Below are 14,631 nucleotides of genomic sequence, written 5' to 3'. Positions count from 1 at the left end.
CCGCTACCGGCCGCCCGCTAGCGGGGTGTGGAGACGCTGGAAAGGAGGGCACGGCCTGGCAGGGGAGCTCCGGCGAAGGGTCCCGGAGGCCGTCGGGGGCAGGGGGCTGAAGGGTCCGCCCGCACTGGAGAGTCTTTGGGGGAGGGGGCGCAGGGGCAAGGTGTGCGGGGCAGGGGTGAGGGGCCGCCGGCGCCTGGGCCGGGAGGGCGCAGGGCCCAGGTTAGGGGTGTCGGGCTTCCCCTTGAAGTCCTCGCGGGAGCTGGGCGACGCGGCGCGGGGAGGGGGCGGAGGGAGGCCCCGCATTCCAGACGCGCCGGGCGCCGCGAGGCAGGGTGTGGCCGCCCAGGGAGCCGCAGGTCCCGCGCGGCTGTAGCCGGTGGGCTTTCCACCGCCCTCTAGAAAATGCCCCCATCTGTTTTAAGTTACTGTACTCGAAACAAACGTGCGCTTGTGCAGTTGAACCGACCAGCGGGAGGAGAGCAGTGTGGGAGGATGAGAGGGGAGAGTGTGAGTAGAAACCACCGCCCCCCATGAAAGAAAACATTAAAACGTCACTTCATTCCCCTTGGTCTAGATTATCCTGTAGGATAGCGCCTTCGGATTTCACTCTTCCTGGAGAGTTTTCCGCTTGGTTGAACACATTGGCCCCAGGAAGGTAGTGTCCCCCATGATTCTGTGAGGAGGGTTGTCCTGACTGTTACTCGCCGTGATGTGGCAGTGAGTCAGGAACTGAGGGTACAGAAAAGGGCGTGGCCCCGGGGCCACGAGCTCTCTCCTGGCTGCTCGGTGCAGCTGGCCCCAGTGCTGGTGTGGAGGGCTTGGGTTCCATCAGCTGGCTGTTGAGAAAAAGGAGGGGAACACCTTTCTTTATCTGGGAAAGTGACTTTAGGATACCTATTCTTACTACCACTCAAACAGGGTTATTGGAGATTTCAAAAAGTCATTCAAAAATAAATGTGTAAAGCACACAGAAAACACTAAGTGCTGTGCAAATGCCAAGTCTCATTTTTGTAGTCAGACTGCCATTTTAAAGCTGTGGGTGTTCTGAGTCTGTGTGTAAAAGAGCAGTGGCCTCATGGGTCCACGCTGGGCCATTACCAAGAACCTCAGGCTGTTGGTGTGCAAGAACCCAGACTGTAGTGATGGATTCTCTTCATGCGTGTGTGCTGCTGTGCCTGTCTGGAACTTGGTGACTTGGTATGCGGAATGCACTCTCCCAGTGAAACTGTTGCAGAAGGCGCTGACCTTCCCAGCCTAGCCCCGAAAAACCTATTTAACATGCCCTGCCTAATTATGGGGATGGTGGTGGAGAGGTGGAGGGTAGTGCGGGATGGTGTGTGTATAGGAAGACTAAATCAATGAAATATTTTTCTGGAACTTTTTTTTTTTTTAATTTTGAGGTTGACACTGAGTAAATTAATTTAATTGAAAAATTATGTCTTTGCCTCTGTTCCACTTTCTTTTTCACCTTCCACCTCCTTAGAGACGCTCTTCTGTGTCCTATTACAACAGCTGTCCAGGCTGGTCCAGTTACACCACATTCCTTCCTCCTTCCTCCTTCCCCCTTCCCATTTCAGTGAACCAAACCGGTATCCAGCTAGAGACTAGCAAATTGAAACAGTATTCATTAAGTTAGGAATGGTTGGTGGTCCAAAGATCCTCAGCCACCCAGAGGAGTTATTTAAAAAACAATACTGGGTGTGGTCCGGGGCATGTTGTCCCTGCTACTCAAGCTGGAGGATCGCTTGAATCCAAGAGTTCAAGGCCAGTGTGAGCAATGTAGCAAGACCCCAGTCTCAAAAAATAAATACATAAAATAATTTTTTTTAAAAAAAAACCTCATTCACCTAAACAGATCTATAATTTATAGAACTCAAAGCTATGGAATCAGAAAGTGATAATATTCAGGCAATATCAAGGAGTATTTTAGGTAAGACCAAGACAGCCGAGGTGTCCTTGATTTCTTCCCTTCTTCCAAGTCCATCTATTATCGAAAGGTTTCAAGGGTTTCTCCAAAAGAGTCTGTTGAATCTGCAGTGGAAGGGTGTGACCATCTATGTGCATTTTTCCGATTGGAGGGTTACGATTTGGAGACCGCCTAGATTTTGTATTTCTTGCAGTGCCAAGTAGCCTGCCTGTGGTAAATGCCCAGGAAATATTGCTGACTCACTGACTCTGATTAGGGGCCCAGTCTTGCACTGGAGTCTCAATATTTAACATCTTGTGTCTTTGAGCTATTAACCTATGGTATTGATTGACATTAGGCTTGCAGTCATGGCCATTAGTTTCCTGGCTGATTTCTGATTTAAGTAGTTTTCCTGGCATAGTAGAATATGCTTCTGTAATTGCTATTGATTTTGAGGACAGTAGGCTCTTCCTGCACCATCGGGCCTAGAATCTGCCACTAACGCATTGCTGTCTCGAGCCTTTGTTCTCACTCTTTACTTGTGCAGAGCCTGGAGCCTGCAGGACCATTTTTCATTAAGGGAGAATGGGAGTGTCACAAAAGGAGTCTTAGGCTCTAGTGGGCTGCTTTAAACAACTATTTATTCCACAACATATTAATCACCTACTATGTTCTACTCACAGTTGTGGGCACTAGGGATGCAGCAGTGAACAAAACAGACCCTCTCCCCCCAACACCCTCAAACCTAGCGGAGAGAGAAAGAAAAGAGACAAAATAAGTGAATTGTTGGGTTTTGAACTGTATTTTCCCAAATTAATACTAGTTTCCAAACTTGGTGGGGGTTCATTTCCCCTTTAATCCAACTGTTCCACAGACCTGAGCTTCATTTGTCTACCTCAAGGAAGTTTTGCTTACAGTTACGGTGTCTTAAGTTGCCTTAGATTCATCTGTGAGGATTAAATGGAAATGCAATGTTCCTCTTTTTCTCACATACGAATCCTCTTACTTCATTTTCCCTGGTGCCACACCCTATTCTAGTTGTAGGCCACACCAAAGGAAATTCCAGTTCGTTAAAAAAAATTTCACCCATTCACTGCCTGGTATGGTTTTTCTTCTGTTGCCAGAGGCAGTTCATCCACTTTGTCAAGGGACAGGTCAGCAGTAGGGGTCAGGAGATGCCCATATTTGTTCTTATGGGTGGTTCCACCGAGATTACTTCCAAATCTCCCTTCTAGGGTACACCCTAAAGCTTGTTTTGTTTTGTTTTGAGATGGAGCCTTGCTCTGTCTCCCAGGCTGGAGTGCAGTCGCAGGATCTCTGCTCACAACAGCTTCCACCTCCCAGGTTCAAGCGATTCTCCTGCCTCAGCCTCCTGAGCAGCTGGGATTACAGGCACCTACTACCATGCTGGGCCAATTTTTGTATTTTTAGTAGAGACGGGGTTTTATCATGTTGGCCACGCTTGTCTCCAACTGCTGATCTCGAGTGACCTGTCAGCCTCAGCTTCCCAAAGTGCTAGGATTATAGGCATGAGCCTTCGTGCCCAGCCCACCCTGAAGCTTTTAAGCCAGCTGAGTTCAACCTTGTTAGACCACAAGTTAGTAGCACCCAAGTGGCCTGAGTTATTTATCCCAGGTGTGGTGTAGAAAGCTCTGATTCTAGGGAGTGGCTGTGATTTGGAGCCCTTTGTCCATACCCTTTGTCTCCCTGCCACACCCAGGCTGCACACCCTCAGCCCAGAGGAAATCAGAGTCCTAAGGCTGCTCATACATCCTGCCTCTTTACTGTCTTCTCGCCAGGAGTTGTAGGTTACAGTCCCAGGTTGTCCTACAGACAGAACTAGGACCCGAGCGGCCCTGACAGTGCAGAGGTGGGGGCCATGGCTATATATAGATAAGAGGCTGCCCCGAAGTGATCTGGGCTTTGCTAAGATTTGCAGAAGTTGGTGATTTAAGCCTCCAGCTCTGAATGTGTGGAGCAGGAACTAGATTTGAAATGTCCAGTCTGAGGAGGAGAAAGAAAATTGAGGAAGGAGAGTGTGTTGAAAAAGAAGAAGAAAATACTTTGTAGTATAGAAAGAGCCTTTGTGTGTAAACCAACTCAAGATGAAATTGAATGCCTATCCTGTGCCAGGCAACTGTGTTCAGACCTAGGAAGAAACAGGAAGGGGTAGGTCAGAAACCCTGTGGGCGGATAATATGGAAGACAGACTTTACACACACATCTCTAATGTTGCACAGACACACAAAAAGCTGCAGAAGCACAGGGCAAGGAGGGGTGTGTGGGAAAGGCGACATTTACCATTTGCTGTATCTAAGGACTCATTCAGATATCAGCTAATTAAGATTGAGGTTCCTGGTGGAGGGAACTTAGAAAGTGCTGAGCTTGTTTGGGGAAGAGTTAACAGTCCAGTTAACTCTTTTGTGCAGGATGAGTGTATACGTGTGTGTGTGTGTGTGTGTGTGTGTGTAGAAGGTATTTAAGGAAAGGTAGGTAAATCCACAGTGTGGAAGATCTTGAATGCTGACTTCAGATTTTTTCTGTAGGTGGCCAGGCCCTGTTGAAAGTACAATATGCGGGCCATAAAACACTGAAATTGAGTTGTAGACTCAAAGGCCTGGATTTCCCAGCCCTCCAAGTGCTCATGCCAAGTGACATCATTCTTCCTGCCGGTCTCTTTCCACCCACTCCAACCCCAGATCAGGAGACCAGCAGAGAGAGGCTGTGAGAGCATGAAGCTGCAACGAGTCAGTAGGGAGCAAACAAATATTGATTCAGATCAGGCCATAGAGACAAGCTAGAGCAAGTGCTGTGTGCCCCTCCTGCTCAGTTTGATCAAGGCCACTGGGCCGAATTCCAGGAATTCTGGGCAATGAGTTGGCCCTGTGACTCCGTCATTAATCAAGACCGTAAAACCAAGGAGAAGAGTATGTGCTTTCAAAAAGGTCCTGTTAAATAAAGATGCATTAGGTGGGTGGAGGATGGAGTACAGTGGGAACCCCCCTCCCCACTCAGCACATCAGCACATGCTCTTTTTTTTTTTAGTTTAAAATTCCAGTGTGGCTTGTAGACTGTGTGTCCAGGACTGTGGACAGTAAGAGCTTTGGCGGGGAAACCCAGCTCTCCACACTCCCACCCTCACCCATTTTTGCTTTAAAACCTTCATTTGAATCATCTAGTCCCTGACTGATTCATCATGGTTGCTAAGAATCTGTTTTGTGGTAACCGATCAACAGTCCACGTTTAAACTGTGAAGTGGGTGTGTCCACGAAACTACTGGATCAGACTCAGATTTGCCTGTGCAGACCAGCCCTGTTGCAGCATGTTTTTGTTTGTTTGTTCAAATAACCATTTGGGCTTTCTGGGGCTGGTTCTTAATTCAGTTCAGTAGAACGTGTTTTTACTATTCGAAGTGTTGACTTTTAAGTTTTCTTTTGTTTGTTTAAACCTTTTTGTAAACTTTTTGAGAGTGAAGTTAAAACTGCTTCACTTTTTTTTTTTTTTTTTGGTAACTGCACTTTTGGAGTGAAGCAATAAAAGACAGTAAAATCTATAAACCCTTAAATTATTAGGTTGGTGCAAAAGTAATTGTGGTTTGTGCCATCGAAAGTAATGGCAGTGACTTTGGCACCAAGCTAAATATCTTTAATAGAATTTTCCTGTTAAATGTAAATAACTTGTTTCTCAATAACTGTACGAATTTCATTAATGATCAGCCTTGCACTGGGAGCTTTTCTAGCCAGGCATTCACAATCTCATTTGTCTGTCTTTTCAAGGCAGAAGAAACGGTTCTATTCATTAGGGTGGGGCCAAGTGACCTATTTTCCTACCCAAGTGGTGAATGATTTTAAACCAGTTTGATGTGGGTGTGGCTCTTTCAGTAAGTCTCCCTGTACCTCTAGTTTATTTTCTTAAACAGAAAAACTTTCTCTGATAAAGGGCCATTTTAATGATGTTGTCTAGGACCCAACCTTCCCTGGGAATGGAAGGCACTGGTGTGTAGATAATATTCATCAACAGATTTAATTTGCTGATTTTTTTTTCTTGTTTGCGAGTTGAAACCAACTGGGTGAGGCTGAAGTATTGGAAGGAGTGGTGTAAACTGCCATTTTCATGTTCTTTAGAGAAGTCTGCCAGAAAAAGAGTGGTGGTTCTGCTTTTAATGGATTTATGCATTTTACACAGTGATGAGTGAGTAGAGGTGGAACTGTCTCATACGGCATGTAGACATCATTTTTTATTTTCATTCAAAACAATAGGTACACTAAAGTCAGAGTAGTTGTTTTCAGTAAGGAAATTCTGCCTCCGGAGGCCGGTCGTGGTGGCTCATGCCTGTAATCCCAGCACTTTGGGAAGCCAACGTTGGCAGATCATGAGGTCAGGAGTTCGAGACCAGCCTGATCAACATGGTGAAACCTCATTTCTACTAAAAATACCAAAAGTAGCCAGGCGTCATGGCGCATGCCTATAATACCAACTACTTGGGAGGCTGAGGCCAGAGAGTTGCTTGAACCCAGGAGGGAGAGGTTGCAGTGAACCGAGATCGCGCCACTGTACTCCAGCCTGGGTGACTCCATCCATCTCAAAAAATAAACAATAAAAAAGATAAGAAATTCTGTCTCCAGAGCAGATGTTTTGGGGAATAAATATGAGTACCGAGTCCCATAGGTTCCTCAGTATTTCCATAGGGAAGCTTAACTTTGCAGGATTCAGATACTTATATTTTAGGCTTCCCACAGGGCACCCCACTGGACATGGCTCATTTTCAAGCCTGTGCTCTTGTTCTCCTGCCACCCTTTGGCATTATTCCTCTTCCCTTCTCCCCAGGCCTTCCCTCTTGCTTCTCAGCTAGAGCCTCCCACACAGTGATTCACCCTTCTCAGCCTAGGCAGTCAGCACCTTCTTGTTAAGCCCTTAACTAATCCCGCTCTGATGACTATCATCTTTCTCTCTGTGTCTTAATCTCTTGGAATGAAGAACTATTGTGGTGAGCTTGAAAGGGCATTGGCCCAGGAGACTGGGGATCTGGGTGTTGGCCATGCCTCAGCTACTCATTCACTGGGTGACCCTGGGCTAGACTGTCAGTGTGTCACAGGAATGAAGGGAAGAGAGCTCAAAGGTCCTGCAGGGTGGGAGTCTGCATTTCACGGTTTTATAAGTGTCTTTTAAATCCTTTAATATAATACAGGCCCAGCATATGCTTGTTAGGGGTTCGTTGGTTAATTCTTTGAGAATTACCGGTGTTTGTAACCTACAGTAGCACTGCCAAGACTTTCTTTTCCTGCTTTCAAGGATAGCAGCACACTGACACATTCCCATTAGTGAAAGGTAGCATATTAAACTAATGTTTTAACAAACGATGAACTGCGAAGCCAACCGTTGTTCCTTGTGGCGAATAATCAATCATATACAAAATGACTTTGCATTGCTGGGGGATTTGATGGAGTGAAGAAGAAAGCACTGTCTGTTCTTTTTGTTTTGTTTTTTGGACATAACCTCAAGATTTTATTGTCCTCATAATAAAACAAAAGATGACACTTAGAACTGGATCACTTGGCCCTTTCTTTTGTTATCTCCTCCCAGTTGAAAATGTTTTCATGTCTTAACAGCCAGCGTTTTCTTAGATCTGCAGTTGGGCTCAGCACATTCAAGCCTCAGCACAGTCTCTTTAGTAGTTTTAGCCATTTTCCAGAAAATTGGCTTAGGCTGCCCACCATAGTCACTCTGCTGCTTGTCATAACACCGCTTTCCCTGCGCATGCAGGGAGTCCTTGCCCTTCTGGTATTGTGCCACTTTGTGGGGTTGGTGCTTGCCACACTTCTTACAGGAAAGCCCAGTGGGTTTTAGGAATGTTCACCGTGTTTTCGGAATGCTATCAGCATGGGAGGAAAGAGCCTGTGCTTTATTTCTAGGGTGAAAATGTTTGCTGTTTAACTCAAATGAAGTAGGAAATATTTATGTGGATACAAAAGGCACCTGCATGGGGTAATGTCACATTTCATAGATACTTCTTTGTGGTAAGTGTGACTTTGTGGTTATTGTGACATTTGTGGTTTTTTTTTCCTGCAGGTCGATAATACATAATATAAATAGGAATCTTATACAAAATAGCAACTCTTTGTTTTCAAGTTGAGTTAGCACCTACTTTTGTGTTTTTTGTATTTTTAGTAGAGATGGGGTTTCACTGTGTTAGCCAGGATGGTCTCGATCCCCTGACCTCGGCTTCCCAGAGTGCTAGGATTACAGGTGTGAGCCACTGTGCCCAGCTTAGCACCTACATTTTGTAAATACTCTTTTTTTTTTTTTTTGAGACAGAGTCTTGCTCTGTCGCCAGGCTGGAGTGCAGTGGTGCCATCTCAGCTCACTGCAACCTCCACCTCCCAAGTTCAAGTGATTTTCCTGCCTCACCCTCCCAAGTAGCTGGGACTGCAGGCATGCACCACCACGCTCAGCTAATTTTTGTATTTTTAGTAGAGACTGGGTTTCACCATGTTGGCCAGGATGGCCTCGATCTTCTGGCCTTGGCCTCCCAAAGTGCTGGGATTACAGATGTGAGCCACCATACCTGGCTATGATACTCTTAAATCTGTAGGGGGCCTGGGACTCTGTAGGGAAGATGAGGTCAACCGTATACTCCCTACTGCTTTGAATTATACTGATGCTTTCACCATTTGAATACTTGGCACATGTAGGGCACTTAAAAACATTCTGCCGAACGGATGAATGAAGTGGTATCAAAAAGTGCCCTGGCACTGAATGGCAAGAGAGAGTTCTGTGCAGTAGGGGTTGTGGTGACCCTGTTGGAGCAGATGCTAAAGTAGTGGTGACTGCAGAGAGGCAAGTCACACTTTGGCCCTAGTCTGCATTAGCTGGGGAGTAAACAGAAGGAACTGAGGTTGGATTCTGATGCTCATCTTTGAAGGCTGAGCTCTGCCGGAATAAGAGGAAGCCACAGAGGAGTGATTTCGAATGATTTTGACAAGATTAAATAGAGAGATTTAGTTGATGGTGGCATGCAGGCCTGATTTGATGAAAGAGCAGGACAGTTATGAATGGTGAAATAGGAAGGAAGATTTGTTGGGCTCTTAACAGTCTCCTCAAGGTGTTGTGGCTGTGGGAGAAGAATTAACATGAATGGAAAGTGTAAAGAAGGCTATCAGATTGTCTTTGATCTGCACAGTCCTGGGGAGTCCACATGGGACACCGTTAGGCAGCAGTCTACAAAGCCAGTGCTCAGAGCTTGAAAGGCAACTTGAAAGAACAACACAATGAAAAGTTAGCATGCCTCTAGTTGAGATTCTCTCAACATCAGAACCGAAGTGAGGTACCTGATTTAATAAACGAGTAGAATTTAATCTACACCCTCTAAGTGGAAACAACTCTGTTGTGCAACTCTGACTTGCTGGTCCCCTGTTTTTGCTGTTTTACATTTTTACTTCTTGCCTGTTTATGGTAGAGACTAGAATTCTGCACGGCAGATGACAGCGATTTATCCCCGGCTGCAGTCCTGGCCCAGTTCTGACTGAGTCCAGGGGTGATAGTTAAGGCCAGGGCTTAGGTGGTTTGATGTCCATCCTAGGAATTTCACCTCTGGTTTGGTAATTCTCAGGCTGAGGAATACTGATGAGACCCTCTACAATGTTTTTTGGTCCACGCTGAAGTTGGAGATTTCTTCTCTGTCGAGAAGACTGTCAGCCTGGGTAACTTAATGAGAGATCATCTCTACTGGAAAAAAAAAAAAGCCAGGTGTAGTGACACATACCTGTAGTCCCAGCTACTTGGGAGGCTGAGGCAGGAAGATCTATTGAGCCCTGAAGATCAAGGCTGCAGTGAGCTATGATTGCACTATTGCACTCCAGCCTGGGTGATAGAGAAACCCTGTCTCAAAAAAAACACAAAAACAAAAACAAAAAAAAAGCCAGGCATGGTGGCTCACCTCTGTAATCCCAATGCTTTGGCAGGCTAAAGTGGAAGGATTACTTGAGCCCTGGAATTCAAGACCAGCCTGGGCAACATAGTAGAACCTTGTCTCTACTGAAACATTAAAGAAGAAAAGAAAAGAAAAAAAAAAAGCATGAAGACTCAAATTTGTGACTGTTACAAAGGTTTTGGGATTTAGATTAGGTAATGGGTCTCTGGGTTCCTCTAGACCAGTACTGCTCAATAGAAGTAGAATGTGAGCTGCATATATTGAAAATTTTCTAGTAGCCACATTAAGAAAGGCAAAATAGATGGGTTAAATTAAATGGAAATAAGATATATTCAACATGTCATAGTTGTAATTGTAATATATGATCAATATATAAATTATTGGGCTGGAGGCAGTGGTTTATGCCTATATTCTCAGCGCTTGGGTCACTTGAGTCTAGGAGTTTGAGACCAGCCTGGGCAACATAGCGAGACCAACCCTGCCTTTACCAAAAAAGAAATTATTTATTTATTTTTTTTTGGGAGACGGAGTTTCGCTCTTGTTGCCCAGGCTGGAGTGCAATGGTGCCATCTCAGCTTACCACAACCTCTGCCTCCCAGATACAAGCAGTTCTCCTGCCTCAGCCTCCTGGTTAGCTGGAATTACAGGCATGCCCCACCACCCTCGGCTAATTTTGTGTTTTTAGTAGAGATGGGGTTTCACCATGTTGGTCAGGCTGGTCTCAAACTCCTGACCTAACGTGATATGGCCACTTTGGCCTCTCAAAGTGCTTAGATTACAGGCATGAGACACTGTGCCTGGCCCAAATAAATTATTAATGAGAGATTTTTAAAATACATTTTTCATACTAAGTCCCCAAAATTCAGTACGCCCTTTACACTTACAGCACATCTCAGTTTATACTGACCATATTTCAGATGCTTTGTAGCCACGTGAGGCTGGTGGTCACTGTATTGGATGATTCTGCTACAGAGCAAGACTTTTTAGAATTGCCTTCATTTTTTAGGATAGGTTTAGGTTCATGGCAAAGTTGAATGGAAAATACAGAGGACGCCCATGTTCTTCTGTTCCCACACACGCACAGCCTCCCCACTGTCAACATCCTGCACCAGGGTGGTACATTTGTTAGAACTGATGAACCTGCATACTCAAAGTCTATAGTTTATATTAGCATTCACTGTTAGTGTTGTACGTGGATTTTGACCAATGTATGGCATGCATTGACCATTACAGTATCTTATAGAATCTTTTCACTGCCTTAATAATCCTGTGTGTTCTAGCTATTCATTTCCTCCTCCCCTGAACCCTGATCTTTTTGCTGTCCCCATCATTTTGCCTTTTCCAGAATGGTATGAAGCTGGAACCATATAGTACGTTAACTTTTCAGTTGGCTTCTTTCATTTAGCAATGTGCATTTTAGGTTCCTCTGTGTTTTTTCACGGCTTGATGGCTCATTTCTTTTCGGTGCTGAATAATATTACATGTCTGAATGTACCAGAGTTTATTTCTAGAGCAAGGCTTTTTTTATTTTCCCTGAGACAGTCTTCCTCTGTCACCCAGGCTGGAGTGCAGTGGCATGATCTTGGCTCATTGCAACCTCCGCCTTCCAGGTTCAAACAATTCTTCTCCTGCCTCAGCCTCCTGAGTAGCTGGGATTACAGGCACATGGCACCATGCCTGGCTAATTTTTGTATGCTTAGGAGAAACGAGGTTTCACCATGTTGGCAGGCTGGTTTCGAGTTCTTGACCTCGTGACCCACCGTCTTGGTCTCCCGAAGTGTTGGGATTACAGGCGTGAGCCACTGTGATCGGCCCAGTAATGCTTTTTACAAACCAGAATTATACCCCATCAGTAGGACATACTGGGGAGAGGAGGCTGTCTGAGAGTTGTGAGTGTGGGAGAAGCGGAAAATCTTTGACTGGCTGACTTTTCACTGTGCGTAAAAAGCTTCTGTGAGCATTAAGAAGAGAGGGATGGTCTAGGAGAAACTTGCAAAACTATATCCTTCACCACAACTAAAGGCGAATCCTTTACATTTTCCCACCTCCCACCCCACACCAGGCCTGGGATCTGCTTAGTCCAAAATGTTCCTATAAGTTAGCAAATGTCTATGTCAAATACTCTCTCCAAACCAGTTTTATGAAAATATTTAGACTAAGCAAACTGAAGAGAAGAGAAAGCTGAATTTGCATGTGTGCAGTTTCCTTGATCAAAGAGTATTAAGCAAAAAGAGACCAAAGCAGGAGTGCTACAGTTTAAATGTCATTCCTGTCTATTTCAGGATGCAGCTCTACGCTCTTTTCTTTATTTTGGGGGTGATTATGTTGATGACCTGTCTTGTCTCAGTTGAGATAAATTTACCGACAGTTGAGCATTCCTTTTTGACAGGGATTAGGTGTATCAATTCCAAGAACTGTATGATTGCAAAGCTGGAAAGCCAGTTCATCAGGCTATTGTTTTGCTTCCCCATTAAGTATATTAATTGGAAGAAGATGACTTCATTTCAGCCATTTCGAATCTTAAATAAAACAGATTCAGTCCTTTATGGAATGAGTTAAGGTCAGAAAATCTGTCCGACATCTTTCTCATAAATAGTTTAGTATCTTCCAAGCATCATTGGACTAAGAAAGTAATTATGGATAATAAAAAAGGTTCCAATTAAGAATTAGGGCAACACGAAAATGCTACTAATTTTAGTTCACATCGTAGCTTTCAGGTCCGTCTCAATATGTTTAATTACTTGTGAGAAATACAGAAGTAGTGTCTGCTTTGGCAAGCTCATCACCTTTTATGAGAAGTAGAAGACTCAGTTTTGTCCTGTCTGAACAGGTTGCGTTAGCCTTGGGGAACATTTTGTTTTTGTGTTCACAAATCAGTCTCCCAGGTTCTATTCACACAGAGGAAGAGAATGACTGGCTAGTTCAGTAGTCCATCCCAACCCAAGGCAGATCATCTCTGAGCTTTAGATTTTTCAGTCATAACATGGGAATTGCATCTATTTGCAAAAATTAATATTCTCAGATGAAATGATCCAAGGAGTAGAAATTAGTATAATGAATCACTGTGCTTCGGGGTAAAGGAAAGCCTCTTCATAAAGACTTTGTTGTTCTTTTTTTCCAGCTTCCTTCAAAATGTCTACTGTTCACGAAATCCTGTGCAAGCTCAGCTTGGAGGGTGATGTAAGTATATCACTTTGACTTTATGCAATTTTTGCAAATCAGACATCTCACTGGATAACCATGTTACTCTCTTTTTTTTGTACATCTAAGGAAGATAGGGACAATTCAGACAGTCATCATTCGGTTCCTCCCCTTTCTCAATACTTCAGCGGTTCCTAGTAGTTCAATTTGAAGGAAATATCATGGCACTGGAAACTTTTCTTGGCATCACATTAAAACTGGAGAGCATTAGTGACACTGGAATGGTTGGAGTTTTATTCTGCCATACCTAGCATGTCATTGGCAATAATTGTTATGATGATACATGACTTTTAATGTCATGCCCCAGGATTTTATTACTGGTTGGCACAAGCTACAGTCATGTCATAAATAATTCTGCATCTTTTGGATTTCTTACAGTGTCCAGGATGTTATTCCAGATGGGGACCTATATTTTTAAAAGTTTAGCACCTGGAAAAGATTTTCTTCAAAAAAGCTGGGATATTTCTTTTAAAAAACCAAGAATATGATGAAATTATTATAATTCATCTGTTTCCTTTTTAGCTTTGGCTATTAGGGAGCTCAGAATTAAATTCAATTTTCTTTTATTTTAATTTATTTTTTATTTTATTTATTTTATATTTAAGACAGAGTCTCACTCTTTGCCCAGGCTGAAGTGCAGTGGCACAATCTCGGCTCACTGCAACCTCTGTTTCCCTGGTTCAAGTGATTCTCTTGCCTCAGCCTCCTGAGTAGCTGGGACTATAGGCACCCACCACCACGTCTGACTAATTTTTTGCATTTTTAGTAGAGACGGGGTTTCACTGTATAGCCAGGATGGTCTTGATCTCCTGACCTTGTGATCTGCCCTCCTCAGCCTGCAAAAGTGCTGGAATTACAGGTGTGAGCCACTGTGCCTGGCCTAAATTTAATTTTCTTTCATAGGAAATATGTGAACCTAGAAATTCTGATGCATTTGTTTCTTTTTATGTATATAATTAAAAATTTTAAGCTATATGTGAAATTAAAATTATTTCAAATACTTTTAGAATTAAGTGGAATATTATGAATATATAATAACTAGTGATACTGTACATCTTCTGGGTCATCTTGGCAGAAATGGCTTTTACACAAACTCAGCACTGATATTGATTTGTAGCCTTATCCTACAGATCTTTCAAAATATGCTTTGATTGAAATTAAAATGCAATGAATCACAACAGAGGGTTGACAGTGACTTGGGTCACCTGTTGTGAGACCCTCTGTATTGTGCATGGCACTTGCCATCAAAATGTTCAAACTAATGGAGCCTATGCAAGTGCAGGTTGTGTGGAGTATAAAGCCTACAGAGTTTTTAAAAAACCTTTTTCTGCTGGGTGCAATGGGTCATACCTGTGGGCAGATCATGAGGTCAGGAGATGGAGACCATCCTGGCTAACTTCATGAACCTCCATCTCTACTAAAAATACAAAAAATTAGCCGGGCATGATGACAGGCACCTGTGTAGTTCCAGCTACTTGGGAGGCTGAGGCAAGAGAATCGCTTGAACCAGGGAAGCAGAGGTTGCAGTGGGCCGAGATCACGCCACGCACTGCAGCCTAGGTGACCAAGCGAGACTCCGCCTCAAAAAAAAAAA

The 14,631-nt window shown here is 44.0% G+C and overlaps 1 protein-coding gene across 2 annotated transcripts in view; it reads left to right on the top strand.

The window, feature by feature from the left end:
* Window positions 1-14,631, top strand: part of ANXA2 (annexin A2) — a 50,596-nt gene that overhangs the window by 113 nt on the left and 35,852 nt on the right. The window contains exons 1-2 of one of the 2 annotated variants that reach the window (XM_012442990.3): window positions 7,818-7,923; window positions 12,958-13,016. In XM_012442990.3, the coding sequence (XP_012298413.1) occupies window positions 12,969-13,016 (48 nt within the window). In that variant the 5' untranslated portion in view covers window positions 7,818-7,923; window positions 12,958-12,968. Of the gene's footprint in view, window positions 1-7,817; window positions 7,924-12,957; window positions 13,017-14,631 lie in introns of those variants that run through there. The other variant, XM_064361365.1, reaches the window with a different exon arrangement.

This window comes from Aotus nancymaae, unplaced genomic scaffold, assembly GCF_030222135.1.
Source record: "Aotus nancymaae isolate 86718 unplaced genomic scaffold, 86718_ANA_hifiasm-v0.15.2.pri h1tg000041l, whole genome shotgun sequence".
NCBI lineage: Eukaryota > Metazoa > Chordata > Mammalia > Primates > Aotidae > Aotus > Aotus nancymaae.
Note: the sequence above shows the minus strand (reverse complement) of the source record. Positions and strands in the feature narration are given on the sequence as shown.